Raw genomic sequence first — 20,243 nt, 5'->3', positions numbered from 1 at the left:
TTAAGAGGGAATATTACTGACTTCTGTGGCATTTGCCAAGACATGACATCTTGGCAAAGCACGTGAATTCAAGGTGTCTGTCATTTAGTTTCTGGATTCTCAGTACATTGTTTACCGTTACTGGAGTCTCAGTATAAAGAAGCAGAAACATAAATCAAGAGGTTGAATCAGCTCAAAGTGGCAGTGACAATAATCACAGCTAGATACCGATGTGTTAGCTAAAGGCATTGACTTAATCCAGTGGGCTGAGGGAGTGCTGGGGAGATGAAGAGAGGAGAGTCATTAACTATGATAGCGAGAACCTTCTAAAACCTCAAGAGGATTACCTTTCTCCTCCCTGCAGTTCCCAAAGCTCTGAAGCTTCTGTTCAAGTGAATTGCATGTTGTTAACTCTGCAGAGAGTGACCTAAATTTCTGACTGAGCCAAACTTAAGAAGGTGGAAAACCTCTTTCGGAGAATGGCTCCATCGTGTGCATGTTTCTCCTCGTGGAGAGACTAGGAAAAGGGCACCTACAAGGTGGAGAAGGGGTTCCTACACGGCACGTGACCTGTGACGCTGATTCATAAAAAGTCCCAGGTATTATTATTCTGCGCCTCCCATGCACATATAGGATCTCATATTATCTATCAATTAACAAATCATGAATTAGACCCAAAAAGGACAGCAAGGAAAAGATTACACTTGGGTTCAGTTCTCTGCCATGTTGCTGAGTTCAGCTAGTGTCCCCAGTTTGAGGACCTTGTAGTAATTTGTTTCTACTGTAAGTTTTTTTGTTTTTGTTTTGTTTTGTTTTTGTTAATTCTCACCCAAGGATATTTTTTCCATTGACCCTTAGAGAGAGTGAAAGGGAGGGATGGGGAAAGAGAGAGAGAGAGAGAGAGAGAGAAACATTGATGTGAGAGAGGCACATCAATTGGTCGCCTCCCATAGGTGCCCTGACTGGGCCCCGGGATCGAGCCTGCAACCCAGGTCTGTGCCCTTGACCAGGAATCGGGAATCTAACCTGAGGCCCTTTGGTGTGCAGGCCGATGCTCTAACCACTGAGCAACACCCCAGGGAATAAGGGTTTTTTCTTTGCAAGTTATTGTCATATACATTAGCCCATTTAATTCTTACAACTCTATGAAGAATCATTACCCTCATTTTTCAGAGAAAGAAATTGAGACCCAGAGACACCATAGGACTTGTTCAGAGCCATACAATAAAAAAATTGAATAACTAGTCAGGGCCAAAATCCAGGTCTGCTGCTTGTCAGTGCAGCACCACTTTCTGTTACACTACCCCGCCTTCCAGAGGGGACCTGGAAATGGGGAACAGAGCTTTCTCTGCCTGCTTTATGTTCTGACAGTTGCTAAAAATGTCTGCTCCTTCTGTCCTGCCCTGATATACAACAACTGGTGTCAGTTGGTTTGATAAAGTGGGACCCTTCTCCCGTCGTGCTCATTCTGGCACCAAATTGATGGGTGCCTGGAGATGCAGAGCATGTAGATCTAGAGCTCCCACCCCCCAAGCTGTCACTAATCGCAGCACAAGTTAATTAAACCTGGATTATTTAATGATAGGTAATAAGATAACTTCCTCCCAAAAGCCAACAGGAGCTGACAGTGTTGTCTCTTTACTGGTCCTTGAAAGCTGAGCAGGCACTTTCTTCCCCAAAGAGAGAGTCTATAAGGCTCTATTCAGTGGTAGGCATAGATATTTTCCTGAAAAGGAGATGACATAAACATGATTTCTAAGAACAAGTTAACCCCTCAGCATCTATTCAAAGTCTACTGGATTTTATGTTGCTAGAGAATTTAAGCCTTTGGCTGGAAAAATGGTCATTATCCCCAGCATTCTGTTCCCAGGACCCAGACCTGGGTACATCTGAGGTTAAGGGACACAGGACATTGTTCAGGGTGAGCATCCCAAAAGAGCCTAATTTCTTATCATAGTCAATAGAGAGGAGAGAATTACAACACTGCATATGGGAAGTTTTTAGTTTTGTGAAGCCTAGGGTTTTTGTTTGTTTATTTAAAGAATAACTTATTGGTTTTTAGAGAGAGAGGAAGGGAGAAGAGCGAAACATCAATGTGAGAGTGTAACATTGATCTGCTGCCTCCCGCATGCCCCTTACCCTGGGGATGGAGCCCGCAACTAGGCATGTGCACTGCCCGAGAATCAACCAGCAACCTTTCTGGGCATGGGATGATGCCCTACCAACTGAGCCACACCGGCCAGGGCGAAACCTGTTTTTCAGTAACTAGAAATCTTTCTCTACTCAGAATAGACTGTATTTTTTTTTTAATAATTTGAGATGGAGGGAGAAAGGGGGGGGGATAGGGGGAGGGGGAGGGAGAGAGAGATTGATTTATTGTTCCACTTATTTATTCATTCATTGGTTGATTCTTGTATGTGCCATGACTGGGACCGAACCGGCAACCTTGGCATATCGGGATGATGCTCTAACCAGCTGATCCACCTGGCCAAGGCCTAGACTGCATTTTATACACATGCTCACAAATGCCCCCAGCTAAGAAGGCCCTTACATTTACAGGGACCTCCAGACTCTAACCTGCCTTAATACTTCCTTGAACCACAAGGCAGTGGACTGTGAGCAGAGTGAACTGACAGCTGCTGCTGGAGACCAAATGTTTATGGCTCCTCCCATCTCAGTCAGGACTGGGGACGAGACCCCAGAGGACCTTTAAAACATCAGAAGACAAGTCCTTTGCCAAGAACTGTCCCCTTTATCTTAAAAAACCTATTTAAAAAAAAGAAAGAAAAATAACCAATCAGAGTTCATTGCTAGAACAAAAAGAAATACACATTATATATCTATTATTCTTTTCAGAATGCACGTGTTATATTTGTATTAATATATATTTTATGTATCCTCCAGGTAGAATTTTCATAATGGGAACTGGTTTTAACACATCTATTAATTTACTGGATCTAATTATGTGAGTTCTATGGTTATGACATAAGGAAAAAGAGCTGTGAGTTAGAATTTCAGTTGTGGGTCTAAATGGCCTTATGCTTTAACCTCGTATAAGAAATAGGAGTGATAAAGTGAAAAGCCCTGTGCTGATCACCAAGGCAGGATTGACGGTCCAAGAAAAGGTGAAAACATGAATAAAAGGCAGAAGTCCTCAAATGCTATACAAGGTGTCCCCCCCAAATTATACACACTTTAACAGCTGATAGCTCAATTTTGAAAACGAAATGTATTTTAATAATCACTGCATTTAAAATTATTCAAAGTGTGTGTATACATTTTGGGGGGTCACCCTATATGTATTCTGAAATATAGTGTTTAGTTTTTATTATATACACTTATAACTTTCTTTTTTTAAGTTCCCATAACTCCTATAGGAGAAAACAGCTTTGCTATCACGGGTCTGAAATTAGTTAGCCCTCTTCTCCCCTTCAGAACAGTGACTTTTCAACTGGATTTTTGATCATGCAAAGTTTCTTAGCAATGTAGCCATTGAGTTAGAGCAGAAAAGATTGCGAATGTAATAGATATAGCTGCATCTCAGAGAGGTAGAAATGTATGGGAAGGATATCCTTAGGCTGGTTAAAATAGGACGTGGAAAGAGGTGTGTCCATGAAATGGGACGCAACAGATTTCTTCAATACCTAAATGACATTTCTGTGTCTAATTGGAAGGAAATGTCCAGTTAATCAGAGTTACAACTATTTCATGCGATGCATTTTTTAATTGGTTTATGCACATTGCTGCCTCCATGTGGCAGAGGCTAGCACTGGGCTCCATTTGCATTTTTTGAGCATTTACTGACCAGTCAACATTTAGGAGCAACATAGAAGTGTACAGACTGTCAGAAACGGAAAGGAAGGCTTGGAGACAGCAAAGAGTCAGCTGGTAGAGTTGTGAACTTACCATGAATAAACATAACCACACGAATGCAGTTAAGCACTAACTATGGCTGGTTCCTTCCCACGAAACATAGTTCCTTGTTACCCAAAGGATCTCATCCTTCAAGCCCGAGTGTAAAATGCTCTCTTGCTATGGGACACTCTGACGTTCTCCCAGGAAACACACTCTTTCTTTGATGCTTCCATTGCACTCACACATCTCTATGAAAGCAGTTTCCTTACTGTGTTGTAATCATGTGTTTGTGTGTTGTTACCGGGGGGAGAGGAAGAGGCAGGATCGTTTCCTTTCATCTTTTTTTGTTTTAAATATATCTTTATTGATTTCAGAGAGAGGAAGGGAGAGGAAGAGAGAGATAGAAACATCAATGATGAGAGAGGCATTGATCGGCTGCCTCCTGCACGCCCCCGACTGGGGATGAGCCCATAACCCGGGCATGAGCCCTGACCGGGAATCGAACCCCGATCTCCTGGATTCTAGGCCGACGCTCAACCGCTGAGCCATGCCCGGCAGGGCTCCTTTCATCTTTACATGTCCAGCTCTATCACCTCATTGGCCCTGAAAAAGTATTTGTTGAATGAATGCACCAAAAGTTATGTAAAAACTGATTATCAAAAGCCTCTTGAAACAGATCATAAGGTGGCTGAACAGCTTTTTTCAAGTTTCATAAATACTGATAAATGCGTGGCAGGAATAAAGATTTTTTTGGAACAAAAAGAGGAAGATGTATTTCACAGCACTTAAGTCTTTTTAGAACCATTTGTAGAGATCATTCTAAATTTTCAGTTTAAAAAAATCCCTTTATCTTCTAAAACTTTGTAAGCTGAACCGTTGCCAAGAGTATCATTTTGGGCTGAGCTCTAAACCAGTGGAAAATAGGATTTAGGAATTCTGAGTTTACTGATGCTACTTATATTGCTCATCTCAAGGATTACAGTTTTTTAGGTGTTTATATGTAGTTAGCATTAAATTTTTGTTTTGTCCCCGACAAAGAAATGGCTGTATAATGGGACAATATGCTTAGCAATGAGGAAAGAGTTTGGATGGGAAGGAGTACTGAGGAATGAAGCTGCTGATGGAATGAAGATCCTGCTGAGGAATGAAGAAGCTGCTGAGGCCCAGCCTGCTCTCAGTTCACAGAGCACAGGCGCTCCTCTAGGCCACTGCTAACCTAGTTGTGGCTTATTTTTAATGTGTCTCCTCTGAATAGTCCTTTTACCACTTAAACTCTCATCAGCTGGAAAGTGGCCTAATTACATTTGAAGTATCCAAGGCCTTTGAAAAGAGTGTTTCCTTCAGTGGACCCACATTTGTACATATATGGGTCCACTGAAGGAAGCACTCTTTTTTAAAAAAAATATGTCTTTATTTATTTCAGAGAGAGGAAGGGAGAGGGAGAGAGAGAGATAGAAACATCAGTGATGAGAGTCATTGATCGGCCACTCCCTCATGCCCCCTACTGGCGATCGAGCCCACAACCCCGGGCATGAGCCCTGACCCGGAATCGGACCGAGACCTCCTAGATCATAGGTCAGTGCTCAAACACTAAGCCACGGTAGCTGGGCACCATCGCCACAATTCTGAAACTACTCACCTGGGTCCTGAATTCTGCCTTAATCAGTTAATCTGCTTTCCAGGATTTCCTCTGTGACGGATTAACCTTTCATCTCACTGTGCCCTGAACATAGAACAGGTAGCAAGGAAGCCTTCCTCTGCCAAGGAGAATTGTACTAGTTCTGATAGCCGGAAGGGCACATTTACAGCTAATCAATACAATAGCATGCAGCAGAAGGGATTAGAAAACAATGTGAGTTGTGCTTTCACAATTTAGAATTAGTCATACTTTTCTTTAGAAAAGTTTTTCCCCCTGCTCTGAGAACAACAGCTGACATCATCTGATGTCTACCCTAGTTTTGCAGGGCAGAAGAGGGGTATAGAAGAAATCTAAACTCAAGTGATGCATTTAAATGGCCACTGGTATGCAGAAATCCCACTCCAAGAAATACTTCGAGAGCTCGTGTAGTGTGATTTTTTTTTTCAGCTGTGATTGGTCCAGTCACTACCTTAGCATATTTTAGCCTCAGAGGAAGAGTCACATTTACTCTTTGCACCCAACCTACTTGAGTCTAGCAGTGACCTTTTGGCAGATACAGGGAACGTTTGGTGGGCATCCACCCAGGTGAAGCCCCATCCAGGTGCCTCTCGCCTCCCAGCTCAGAGCCGATAGAGTCCAGCTCTTAAACCATTCCTGTGCTTCCTGGAGTATAGAGTGATTCCCTTTGTATTGATCATGCATGTTCCCCCTTTGTCACAGGAGGCCTGTGCCCAGGGTCCAACGATCCTTGCGTGGAGAAGCCGTGTCCAGGGGACATGCAGTGTGTCGGTTATGAAGCCAGCAGGAGACCGTTCCTCTGCCAGTGTCCACCAGGGAAGCTCGGAGAGTGCTCAGGTGCAGAGTGGGTTGGAATGACGAGGGTCTAAATTCATGCTCCTGAAGCACTTGGCCTTGAGTAAATTACACTGCCCTAGCCCTTGCAGAAGCCATTTCTGTGTGTGTGCAACGCTGTCCTTCAGAATGGACTATAGCTGGCATCCACCCTCAAATGTACTTGGCATTTATTGCAAATGCAGCCTGTGCGAAGGACACATGTAGTGACTGTGGATTCCTGATATAATGGGGAGACCACAACGTGTGTTTTCAGTCATGTCTCATGGACGGTAAGGGTGTGAAATTATGGAACATAGAAGGCTATTGGTTAGGCAGAGGAGTTGGGGTATCTGTGGCATGATCTTCAGTGTTCAGAGGGCTGCGCAAACTGATAGTCCCAAAACAGAGACCAACAGAAGGTAGAGCTGAGCCAGTCTAGTTGACCTGCCATGGGGTAAGCCGAGCCTAGGGTACCAAGTAAGCCGACTCTCCACTGGAGATGTCTAACTGCATGTTCCCCAAACTGCATGTGCTCACCTCTGTGTCTTAAAAAAAGAAAGAAAGAAATTAGCATTTATATTATTTTAATCCAAATGATCCTCTGTTTCTGATCTTCACTCAGGACATTTCATGCATGTATTCTGTACCTCCTTTTTCTTCTAAAAAGAGTGTTGTTCATTTTCGATACCAGTAGAACCCTCTTTTTGGTAGCGGATATATTTAAAATACAGGTATACTGATACCCATTTTGGAATCCAAGAACTATATTGAGTAATGATTTCATAGTAATTATAGTGGGAGTAGAAAATGACTATGACCAGTGTGTGCAAGGCATTTTGCTAAGCATTGGATTCTAGAAATTCAGCCTTTGCAGAGAGAAGCACTATTCTTAAAAATGGAAGCCAAAGCTCTTTCATAGTTGACTTCAAGAATGGAGCTGCCCATTAAGTGAAGGGATGGCTGGTGTATTTGCTTTTGAAGTCATCTAAGGCTTAGACGTGAAAGATATTTATGCTCCCCCCCCCCCCCCAGCACACACGCCGTGCGCATAGCAGGTGGATATGTAGGGTAACAATAAAGCCAGGCCTCCTGACTTCAGATGTCACTTCTGCCCACCTCCCTTCTCTGTTCTATATAGAAAACTTTTGATTGTCCATAATCATCATCTATTTGGTATATTTCCACACTGGCTACCTTTCACCCCAGCAAGACTGCTTTTCAACTGTTACTTTGCTTGTTAAAACATAAAGTTGGAGGCAATAAAAAAAAAAGAGGGTGAACTCAGAATTGGGTGATGTGAGTAGGGCTAAAAATTCTGGGAAGGGGAGCTTTGCAATTAATGGTCAGAAGGTAGAATTGTGACTGCACATGACATGAACTTCCTTTATATCAGTTACCTTTTTTTTAACACTAGTACAGATGTCATGATTTGGCTATTTGGCATTACGATGCGTGGGGAATATGGATATTCCTTGAAAATGGCTGTCTTTCCTTTGTTCCATGGAATTGAAAGTTCTTAAGTGCCTAAGTGATGGGGGTTGGCATGAAGGGGTATCCTTTCATACACCCACTTTTAGAAAGTGGGATTTGGGGATTTAGCAACACTCAGAAAATTCTGGCTATAGAATTTACCAAGTTGCCTTTGTCATTAGACAACTAAGATGTTTTGGCCTCTGGCTAGTTAATACTTGCTTTCACTTTGAAATTAGAGTGTGACCTGAAATGGAGAACCAGTTTTTAATCAAAAATGGTTTCTCCTCAATGCCTTCATTAACTTGCCATGGTCTTTAATCACCTTCCTTGGTAGTTGTTGGGTGATTTCGGGTATCCCTGCTCATTTCTGGAAGTTAAAAGCATATGTGTCTTCTCATTACGGTCTTTTCAGGGCACACTTCCCTCAGCTTTGCTGGAAACAGTTACATCAAATACCGGCTTTCTGAAAACAGCAAAGAAGAGGACTTTAAGCTGGGTCTGCGTCTGCGAACACTGCAGAGCAACGGGATTATCATGTACACCAGAGCAAATCCCTGCATAATTCTGAAGGTAATTAAAGCGCGCTATCTTTTCCTGCAGTCAGTTCTCATGTTAAGTCTTTTGGCTCTTGGGTGGGGGCTGCTGAAATCGTTTTGTCTTTTAAATTCAGAAGACCAGAAGCAGACTTTAGGGCAAAGAGAGCAGCAGCAAAACTGGGAAGTGTGCCAACACTCTGTTTCCTTTTGTACAGTCAGCTTCAAAACTGGCTCTTGGCAGATTGGGGCATCTCTCTCTAGAGTGGGTTCAAGGGCCAGCCTCCTTGGAGCTGTAATCACTCAACAGTTCATTAGAATGCATCGCCTAATCAATTCCCCGGCAGGGGTAGTCCTTTAAAAAGATTGGCTGTATACTCTTCTACCCCATTGACCTCTGAAAGTGACTTCTGTCCTTACTCAGGGAGAAGTTGGAGATCTGGGGCATAGAAGGTTCCATATGTCCCATCATGACACAAGTCGCCCAATTTTTAAAACAATTTCCAGCCTCAGAAACCCTCTGAAGGCAGCCAGATTTCCCTTAGAGCAAGTCTGGCCTTTGTATTCAGCTCAGAGTTTCTGGTGACTTTATGAAAACAACAACAATACTAAAAGCTTTACAAACATCATTTGATTTTTATTATAAAATTAATATAACAGATTTGTTATATACGATCATTCACATTTGATGGAGAAGATGGAAGTTCAGAGAGGTTAAGTTATTTATCTCAGGTTGTGCAGCTAATTAATGGTAGACCTGGACCAGCACTCCAGTCTCTCTCGCTCCAGTCTCTTAATCTCCATGCTCTCCCCAGTTCTCAGTGTTGCCACTACAACTCATTTTATCAAAAATCATATTCTGGCCCTGGCCGCGTAGCTTAGTTAGTTAGAGCATTGTCCCCATATGCCAAGGTTGCAGGTTCAATCCCCGGTCAGGGCACATACAAGAAGCAACCAATGAATATATAAATAAGTGGAACAACAAATCGATTTTTCTCTCTGTCTCTCAAATCAACCAATAATTTATTTTTTTTAAATCACATTATGGGTGTTTGTAGAACAGATTAAATCCCCAAGATTGGGAGGGGAAGGAATGAGAAGGAGGGAGACACGCTTAATCTAATGCCATTCTCACCAGGCTGCTATACCTGGTGTGAAGGTGTCCTGAGATATACAGAGTCTGTCAGGCAGACTCCAGGCTTCTGTCATAGGTTTAACTGGAATCATGGTGGACCTTTCTAGCTTCTGTCCTTTGATTGTTTGATAGGTCACATCCAAGTGAATTGAGTGGCCCAAATTTTAATCCTAGAGGGAGAAAATTAAATGTCTGTGGCTTCCCCTGTCACCCAGAGTTTTACTTACTCACTTTTGGTTCTTGGTGACCAAGAGTGGGCGATCAGGGAGTTGGGGTTTAAAAGTTGGCTACTTTCATGGAGAATCTCCCATTATCCTCACTCATTCTACTCAGAGAATGATTTCAGCTCTGGAAAGGAAAGCCATGTTTTTAAATTTTTTATTTCTTGATGAGAGACAGAGAGAGATCAATTTGTTCCACTTATGTATGCATTCATTGGTTGATTGTTGTATGTGCTCCGACCAGGGATCTAAAGCAAGGTTATTAAAAGACTCACCCTGGATGTGCAATTTTAGAAAGCAGTGGATTTAATCAGATATTCATGGTGGGAGAAGAAAAATTCAAAGACCTGAGTCCTGTGTTATTCTCTGCTGGCCTGAAAGCACCCTGCCTTTGGTTGGCAGACCCCTTTCTAAACAGCCCTGAGTGGTGAGGGTTGGTGGAATGGCTTGGGAAACGTTCTGCCCTTTCAGAGGTACCAGCTCCCAGGGGTTCCGCCTGGGTGTCGCTGACCTTCCTCTTTCCTCCTTCAAAAGGGCTGGTGGTGGCCAAGCGTCCTGATGAGGCAAATACTTTCTATTAGCAAATCTCTTACATTGCATTTAACTCGAGAAGAAAAAAAAATCTTGGAACTGAATGGCTTGACCCTAAAATGGAGCTTGTCATTTGACGCTTCACTGGCAAATGTCTAGAATGTTCAGATCCCTGGGGATGGAAAAGAATAATTAAACCTTTTAGGCAGCTCTAGCTCCTGAGGTAGATTGTATTTCATGAAACAAGCGTGCTTCTGAAAGTTGTGTAAATTGAATCTCTGTCAATGGAATTCTAATAAAGCTGGGATGGTTGCTGTTTGAAGGAACTCTCCCATTAATCCGTTTGTGATGGGAATGATCACCCCCCCAATCTGCCTGTTCCCTAAATTTGCTTTTCATACATTGGGTTTGCCCAAAGCAGGACGCAGCTGTACTGAACTACTGCGGATACTCTCCTACAGTCGCCAGGAATATCCACTTAGGGGATTTGAATCTGTTTGCTTAACATTTTCAGCCTTGTGCAAGATTTAATTTCATTGGCTTTAGGTGCAATATGTGGCTTGTACTTTGGTTCAACGACTACACTGAAATGCTCTGTTTAAATTGCACTCTTGGCTGTTTATATTTTCCCAGTTAGAGCACATTCTCTAAAAAGTACTTAAGACAGTCAGTGGGGTGGAGGGCACCCCTTGAAGACAACTAAAGAATTTCATGGAGACCTGAAAAGTGAAAATGCTCATGGACAGGGAGCACTGCTATCTCTGGGCAGCAGTAAAGGCCCTCATTCATCCATTTACCATTGACCCTGTTTACATCCAAAAGAGATTCCAGGCTTACCATAAACACCCAAATGCATGCAATAAAATCAAAACACCATTAAGATAAAAACAAAAGATTAAGAGCCAACCAATGAAGTGGGGGGGGCAGGATATTATCATTAAAAAATCTAGACCAAGGGTTGCTACTTCAGTTAAAAGCAAACCATAATTCTGAGTTTCCCAGCAGCCAAAGCAAGAATGAAAATGGTGGGATAGGTTCTGAAGCTTTCCTCAAACTTGTAATAAAAACATGTCAGATCACCAGGAGAGATCTATCAGATACAAGTAACTTTTCCCCTATGCCAGTCTTTTAGGCCCAGTATTAGAGCAAAAGCACACGTCCTTGGTATTAATCTAGAACTGTCACATAGTTTATCTTTTGGAGAAGTTATAGAGGATGCATTGCTCTATTTTGATGATTCTCAAACATGTCTTAATGCCCAGGGCTGAAATGAAGATGATCAGGGAAAACTCATTTGGTTCTTAAAGCTCATTTGGCCACTTGAAGTGTCCAGATCTTTCTAAACATGGATCAGAAGAGTAACAAGGAAGCCCCCCACCAGATCCCAGAGTTCCAAGGGTCTGTATCAGAGTATTACCAAGAAGTGAAATAACATGTTATAATAACATACCTAAAAGTTAATGTTTTCATATACATTTTTTATTCTCACTCTCCTGTGCATAACTATGGTGAGTACTATATTGCCTGTGAGGAAACGGAGGCTCAGAGAGGTTCAGTGACATGCCCAAAGTGATGGCTAGTTAGCTGTAGGTCTGGGCCTCTGACGGAGGCAAGCACGTTGGCAGCACTACAACCATTTATAACAAGAAGAGATTTGGAGGGCTGGGAGGATAATTTGTTTATTCATTCAAAATGTATTTGTGAGCACTTACTGTATGCTAGATAGCTATTAATGGCAGCCATGAAAATAGGTTTGTTAAAAGTCCCCTTTTCAAAGACTGTGTAGTAACCCCCTTTTATGATAATGGTGTGTTTCCTAGAGCTACACACCAAGGACCTGAGGCAGGAAGACTCTGAGGCATAATTTAAACTGTTGTACTCAAAATCCTACTTTCCTATAAGAAGACTTCTTATAGACCTGATATGTTGTCTCCCATGCCACTGAAGATCTGAATTAATGCACAGCACTGATTTGAAACCACTCCAAGGACCTAAATATTTTGTAACATTCGGGCTACACTCTCCGAATTACACATTTCATTGAAGAAATTGCCTCCTTCTCCCAACCTGGCGCATCATTTCAGATCATTACGATAGACTTTTCTTACAGTTTCATGTATCTCTCAATTTCTATTAAAATAGCTCACCCTCAGATTTAAGAAAGCTTTGTTCTCTTAAAGGAGAGATCCTTTAAAACTGGATAAACCCTATTTTGAAGACAGAGAAAAACTAAATATGATCAGAGTATAATTTTCCAGTATGAGAGCAAATGAAGTGTTCTTTTCTCTCCCTGGCATAATATACTCGAGAAATAGTAAAAGATTAACATTTTGCAAGGCAGACTTTTGGCGTCAGACTCTAGTTTGTCGTCTCAACAAGGCTTATAATTCCAAACTCCTAGAGTTTTAAAGATATAAATGAGTTTTATTTTCAAAAAGCTGAGGATCATGTGCACCTCCGGGTTCCTATTCATTCAGTAGTGTTGCTGCTGTTATTTTTTTCCAACAGAGAAAAAAAAAAGGCAAACTTAACAGTGCTTGGTGTTAGTATGGGATAATTTTATGTTTCTTAGTTACAGAGCTTCAATGTATGTGAGTACATCAGAGCCATATCAGTTTTCCTGGGTGAATTTGTAGCTTGGTTACTATCCCAAGAGGTAGGGGATAGGGCTGGAGAGGGGAATAGACTAAGTAATATATTAATTGAATACTTCCTTTTACAAAAACCTTACATGAATTGTACCCTCACCATGAGATTTTCCTTGATAGACTAGGGACACTACTTTGTAGCCACAGAGCATAACAGCAGATGGACTGTGCAGAAGGTAATCCCCAAAGTCGCATTTGAGCATTTTATTGCTCACATTGAAATAAAAATATGGATATTTATCCTGGAGTTGTCACTGAGCAAGTATTCTGGTATGATTTACAATATCCATTCAGTCTATTTTGTTGAACCTAAAAAGTGACAAAGGCAAGAGCATAGATTACTCATGCAAGCTCTCTGAAAAGAAAATAAATGCTTCTCTCCAGTCTTTTACATCTATACATTTGCCTAACAGAGCGGAGTGTGTATGTACTAACTGTGTGTGAGTGGCTAACCATTCTGCAGTGGACATAGTCTTCTTGTAAAATAAGACACTGCAGCTATATCTGCTCTACAGATGCGGGGTCCCAGACCCAGAGTGGCCAACCAGGTGGCTCTCTCCAGGTGACTTGGGTGATACAGGACAAAGCCCCCATTCGAGTCCTCATTCCTAAATTCCCAGGGCTCTGCCTGGTCCACAAAGCCTCCTACCTTCTATATATAGTTTACATGTTTATGTGGCATTCGCTATGAACTTTATGCAGAAAGAGAGGGCACCGGGGACCCATGGAGCTGCAGAGCTGGAAATGAGAGTCCCCAAGAATGAATCTGTGGAGCATACTGATGCATAGATAGAGACAGGGTCTATTTGTGATGCTGTGATCATCCCTAAGGGGTCAATCATGACTCAAACATTTTGAAAAGACTGGTTCAGTCTATTTCTATGAATTCATGTGCTATTTATACCTCCTTAGCTCTTAGTGAGCTGGAAGGTCTGTCTCCCTTCCCCTTTCTCTCCCCCTCCCCTCCCCCTTCCCCTCCCCCCTTTCCCTCCCCACCCCTCCCCCTCCCTTCCCTCCCCTCCCCTCCCCCCTCCCCCTCCTTTCCCTCCCCTCTCCCCCTCCCCCTCCCCTCCCCCTCCCCCTCCCCCTCCCCTCCCCCTCCCCTCCCCCTCCCCCTCCCCTCCCCCTCCCCTCCCCCCCCTCCCCTCCCCCTCCCCTCCCCCTCCCCCCGTTTGTGAATGGATTGCCAGGTGCCTATTAAGCAGCGCTGCGGTGTCTCCCCGCACAGATCCTGGACGGGAAGCTGTGGTTCCAGCTGGACTGCGGCAGCGGCCCCGGACTCCTGGGCATCTCGGGCCGCGCCGTGAACGACGGGAGCTGGCACTCGGTCTTCCTGGAGCTCAACCGCAACTTCACCAGCCTGTCCCTGGACGACAGCTACGTGGAGCGGCGCAGGGCGCCCCTCTACTTCCAGACGCTGAGCGCCGAGAGCACCATCTACCTCGGGGCCCTGGTGCAGGCCGAGAACGTCCGCGGCCTGACGGACGCGCGCGCCCCGCAGGCGCCCGGCGGCTTCCAGGGCTGCCTGGACTCGGTGGTGCTGAACGGGCACGAGCTGCCCCTGCAGAACAAGCGCAGCAGCTTCGCCGAGGTGGTGGGCCTGACGGAGCTGCGGCTGGGCTGCGTGCTCTACCCCGACGCCTGCGCGCGCGGCCCCTGCCAGCACGGCGGCAGCTGCGCCGGCCTGCCCTCGGGGGGTGAGTGCTTGCTGGGTGCGCCCGGGCGGGGCGGGTGGAGGGCTGGGGTCACGGACCCTCGGGGCCTCGCTCTCCCAGGCATGGCCTACCCAGGAGCTCTCCCAGGCGCCAGTTTCCATCCAAGAAGCTGGCGGAGCTTCTGACTCCCCTTGGGGACTGAGAGCTCGGCCGTGACATGTCCGGTATAGTCAATACATTTGCAACATCCCGTAGGCAGGGCAGTTCCCGCCACCCGCGGGAACCCGAAGATGCTATCACAGCTGCCCCCTCTCTTGCCCGCCCCACACTCGCCCAGGCCTCAGCAGCTTGGAGGAGCAGGCCCTCCTTTTAAGTTTTTCCCTTCTTGAGGCACCTGCATGTCCCTGCGGAATGATTGGTAGTCTGTTATGAAGACCACCTGACAACAGGTACACACGATCCTTTCACAGGTAGATACATAACTTTACTAGAAGCTAAAGGGGCGGGGTTGTCGGGGAGCCCAATACCCCAGGAATAGAAATATAGTGGAGATGTTTTGGAGCATACTTTTAAAATGTGTGTATTAAAGATGAGCCTCTTGACAACTCTATAAAGAAGTGGACAGTGAGGAATAAGAAGAGGGCAGTTTACATGAAACCTCCAGATAAACAGTCATTGAGGGTTTCATGCTTTACCCCAATAATTTCCCCCCAAAGATACATCATAAAGATGAAAGAACAAATAGGGTGCCCCCCCAAAAATGGGGGGGTTGGAAGACTTAGAGAGGGTTTCTGTGGCTTGAGGGAAATGCCAAGGTTATTGAAGTCCCAGGAGTCTGAAGAGAAAAGACTCCCTGAGGTTACCCAGATGCAGTGTGTGTTCAAGCAAACTAGGTCAGGCACTCTCCCGGCTAGAGCCTTGGCCACCTCCCTGCGGCTCAACCACTGGTTCTGCTGCAGCCCCTTTTCGGAGTCTCAGCGGCAGTGTGATTAGCAAATTTAAACCTTCCTCACAAATCACTTAGAGATTCTGCTGTGCACATTACCATCTAATGTTCGTGAAGCCCAACTCCAAATTTAGAGTCCATTTTATTATTAGAATGTTATAAACTGTCCGTGGAATGATGCACTGCCGAAACACAGACACCAAAGTTATTTAGACTTGCATATGTTACTGCCACAATGAGGGCCGAGGGCCCTGGGGGGAAATTTCTGCCATCTCGATTTAAGAAATCTATTTGCTGTTTTTACTATCTCAGCAGTATATGTAAATAAAGGGTTGTTATGGTGCCATAATTCCTGAATGATGGGCAGTAACTATACTTCAGTGGTTCTATAAACCAGCCCATTATGACAAGTCATGGCCAGTTTTTCACCAGGCAAAACAATTCTGCTGGTGTGAGCCATCTAGGATATATAAAAGGAGCATATAATTAAATTGGGTTGAAATAGAACACCACTCCATGTCAAATGCTGGGTACACAGCCACAAATTGTAACATACTTTTTAACGATGGCAAGACATTGTTTCTTCTGGCAAAGCTATGGGCTTCCACAATGGGTTATCTTTAAAAGTAATAATCATCACTGTGTTAAGGAAAAAGACTATGGAATCTTGCTCTTCAGGGTGCATTTAATTTTTTTAATCGCCATGAAACCCTTGAGCTAAGTATTCAGTGCAGGTATGTTAATGAAATTACTGTAACCCACATCAGAAACAGCAACTTTCCTCTATTTTTTAATCCCCCTTTGGTTTAACCAGATTCCAACACTGAGGACCCACCCACCTGTCATGGTCTAAAGAACTTGCTTCCCCCCCAGGGGCCCAACCTTGCCCGCAGTGGTCAAGGTCAACCTTGCCTACATGCTCTCTCATATTCCTCTTTGTCCCCCTGCTCCCCACTCCCACCAATGATTGGGACTGGGATGCCACAACAGGTGCTCTTTCTTCCAAAGGGAGAGAGCCTCTTACCTGTTCAAGTCTCTTCTTTGTACCTGCGGGCTTATTTCCCTAAAGAGAAGAAAGTATCTTTCCTCACCTCCATCTTCACAATTTACTTCTCTCAAGACTACTACCTCTGTTTATTTGAGGGCGTCCAGTGGTTCTTATCTCAGCCCCCAGGGCATGGTCCAGATGGGGCAATCTGGGGCTCTTATGCACAGCAGCACTGAGCCCAGGGCAAGCAAACTCCCTGACACTCACAAGGAAATCCAAGAAGATACCCTGTGGAATCAAAGGCACAAGATTCCTCTTCGGATGAGTGAGGAGGTACCTGGCTTTAGGGATAAGGCCTTGGCTTCTAAGGAAAGAGGAGAGAGAATCCATTTTCTTGCCCCCATTATCTGTTCATATTAGAGTAATTTTTGCCAGGTCCCTGCATCCTATCTGCAAATTCCCTCAATTGGTGCCAAATCGTAGGGGGTGGGGACAGGAAAAGAAAGAACCAACAATCTGGCTTTTAACTCATATCTGTGAAATGATGTAGCTAATTATAAGGTTATTTAAAATAAAAATTATCTTAGTTGTGATAGTTTAAAAAGAATAATAAGACCGATTCATTAATGAAAGAATATTCTTGCCTTGAAGAATTCCCTCTGGCTCCCAGGGGTGTCTGATCACAGGGAGTCTTGCTTCCCCAGATCAAAAGCTAGAATGCATGCAGTATTCAAAGAGGAAATTTAAGATAGAGAAAGTAGAGCGAAGTCATTAAGATGTGACTTCATGCACAGGAAAATGTTGACAGCAAAAGTTAATTATTTGAACATCTCACTGTTGTTGGAACCCTGTGCTATGTGTTACGTTCACATTGCAGGACACGTATTTAGCTTAATCCTTCTCTTGACCACTGGAGAATGCTGGAGTTGTATTGCTCATTGGCTCTCCTGGTGACAGGCCCACTCTCAAGCTGTGGCTGTCTTAGCACATTATTCTAGAACATTCAGAGTTTTTTCAGTGGGCAACCCAAAGCAAGAAGCATTTTCTTTCAGAGAGAGAGTTCTGCTCTAACCACCTCCAAACACAATCAGACTCTTGGCATGAAGGGCACAGAATCTACACCTACTAGCTCGGAATGACATGGTCAGCGGGTTTGACCAGTGTTGTGACTCTGGCTGTCCCAGGAGCAAGCCGTGGGGACCCCAGGGGAGTCAGAGCCCAGAACCCTGACTTGTAATAAGAGTGTAAATATGACTTTGTAAAGCAACCACAGAGGGAAGGCTCTCTTTTGGTAAAGCCTTCAAATTATATGTATTTCATAAACACGAACTAGAAATAGCAACCACTGTGGAGAAGAAACGGTCTGGTCTCACTCTGATTCCTACATTTTCAGGCCCAGTGGGTAGGGAGCAGCCCAGTGAGAACCCACAGTCTGAATAAGTAGTCCTCAGTCCGTGCCTTCTCCTGCTCAGCTTAAGCCCATTACTGGAAAACCTAGCTGAGACTAAACTATAATTTGGGAGAACAAAATAGTCATTCAGACAGCTTTGCATGAGACTAGAAGTCTAAATCTTAAAATGAAAAGTTGGTAAATTTTTTAATGCTTAAGAGCTGCTGTTTGTTAGACTCTTACTATGTGCTCAATGCTATGGTAGGTGCTTACCTTGCAAATGCTCATGCACTGTGACACAGTTCTCACAACAATACTCTGGGATCAATGCTATTCTTCTCCCCCAAACCCCATTTTATAGATAAAGAAACAGGCCAGAGAAGTTAAGTAACTATCCCAGCATCACACAGCTAGTAAAGTGGATCCAAGTTTGTGGAACCACCCAGCCTCTGGTCTTAACACGTTATTCAAAGTGTGTTCCAGGGACCAGCAGCGTCGACATCATTGGGAATGTTAGAAATGCAGCATCTCAGATCCCACCCCAAACCTACAGAATCAAAATCTGAATTTTAACAAGATCCCCGAGTGATATATTGATTTCTCTCTCTGTCTCTTAACTGCCCTGAAACCTCGGAAAATTAGTTCTTCTTTGTTTATACATATTGCACACAGTGGTTCTCAAACTCTGAGGTGCATCTGCATTACCCAAGGACCTTATTAAAATGAGACTTTGTTATGGAAGAGTCTCTTGATTGTTAAAGGGAAAGGATTATCTGTTTACTCACCTCCATTATTTGATGTCCAGGTGAGAGGAACCTTCTGCTAGGTCACTGAATTGTATTTGCAAATTCCTGAATGTCCTACCAAGAACAATTTCCCAGTTAAAAGTCTGGGGAGAAAGAAAAAAAAAGACCCAAACATACAAGTCAGAATCTCAGAATCTGCATGGGTGGAATTCAGGCATCTCCAGTTTTAAGGAGGCTCCAAGGTACCGTGCACATCTGAGTTTGAGAACCACTGATATTTGGGAATCTCAGTACACTCTGTATTTGCAGGAATGTGAGTCAGTGAATTCCAGAAGAGTTAAGTAGTCACAGGACATTTAGGAATTGAGTGTCAGATGCTCATCCTGCATTTTTATAATCACGTTCATATTAAGATTGGACTTCGTTCCCCAGTCAGCAGTCTGGAGTCACCCTGAGCTTCCCTTCAAAGATAAAAGTAGTGGTGTCTACCTACTACTCCCTCTAAGCAAAGTGCACAAAACAACAAGTTCTTAGATGTTACAAATAATTGGGCACAGAAGTGTTGTCAGCAGCAAAGCTACCTGTGCTACTTTGGGTGATGTCTTACTGAGTATTTTGTATCTCTAATTTGTAAGGGTCTAGATACATTCAGTCCATCAAACTTTAATTAAGTGCCTGATTCATGCTGAGCTCTGTTAAATTCTGGGATCCTGTTGTTGTTTCTGTGACCAATGGATTCAACTGTGTGGCCTCCTTCCCCTCAAATCTGGCTTAAGGGGACTGAACAGGGTTCCCCATATGTGTTCAGTCCACTGGCCACTGAGCACAGAGGGAAGAGTAGGGGAAAGCCAGACTCCCAGTGAATATACCATGGGCATAATTTGACTGAGCTTTGCAGCTTATAAAGGAAATTATTTTTTTCTGTGTGGCATTTAAGTAGAGTTAAACTTTTTTTTTCATACTTTTGAAAAACCTCATGGTAACAGCGTAAATAACATAATATCGATACTAATAGAGAAACTCAAAACCCTCAAGCAGTCAGGTTATATGCAGACACAAAAGAACAGCCAGAAGGTGAGATTTACTGTGTGCCTGGTGCTGTTAACACATTTAATGTTTCCAGATCCTCAAAGGCAATATTAGAGGCTTGACCCAATATACAAGATATGAAACGTGAGCCCGCTTTCCTAGGGGAAGTTACAGGCCAGCCTTCAAAGATTTTTATTTTACAAGGTCTTAAGGTATTGTGTGTTCCCTGCTTGGTAACAGAGAAACTTCAGAGTGACTACAAGTTGAAATGGTGACGTAACGACAGAGGCAGTGATCTGTAGCTGAGCTCTCCCCACTGCGGTTTAGCGTCCCCTAGTTTTCTCATACTAACTGAGATTCACACAGACTAGAAGTTTCATCATTTTCCAACTCTCAGCCTACAAGAAGAAAAAACTCCCATAGCTTTCAATTGTTTGGTCTACAAGCAACACAGAAATTAATTTCAGAATTCATAGTAATTATAATAGTTACAACAATAAAGCATCTCATGTTTGGGTGCTGTATTGTGGTTGATAAATCCAAAAACCTTACTTTCCTCTTTGAAATGGGTATTAGAGGCTCAATTGTCAGATAAAAATAGGGGGTGCCTAGAGGTCAGACGGCTCGGCCATGATCATGCC

General features: G+C 43.7%; 1 protein-coding gene across 1 annotated transcript in view; it reads left to right on the top strand.

Annotated features, from left to right (window-relative positions):
• FAT3 (FAT atypical cadherin 3) overlaps nucleotides 1-20,243 on the top strand; it is a 609,567-nt gene that overhangs the window by 569,134 nt on the left and 20,190 nt on the right. Inside the window, exons 20-22 of the mRNA XM_081154333.1 lie at nucleotides 6,194-6,328; nucleotides 8,193-8,350; nucleotides 14,077-14,545. Coding sequence (XP_081010459.1) covers nucleotides 6,194-6,328; nucleotides 8,193-8,350; nucleotides 14,077-14,545 — 762 coding nt within the window. The remainder of the gene's footprint in view (nucleotides 1-6,193; nucleotides 6,329-8,192; nucleotides 8,351-14,076; nucleotides 14,546-20,243) is intronic.

The sequence above is a fragment of the Miniopterus schreibersii genome (genome assembly GCF_964146895.1).
Source record: "Miniopterus schreibersii genome assembly, chromosome: 12".
NCBI classification, from domain to species: Eukaryota; Metazoa; Chordata; class Mammalia; order Chiroptera; family Miniopteridae; genus Miniopterus; species Miniopterus schreibersii.
This window is presented reverse-complemented; position numbering and strand designations above follow the sequence as displayed.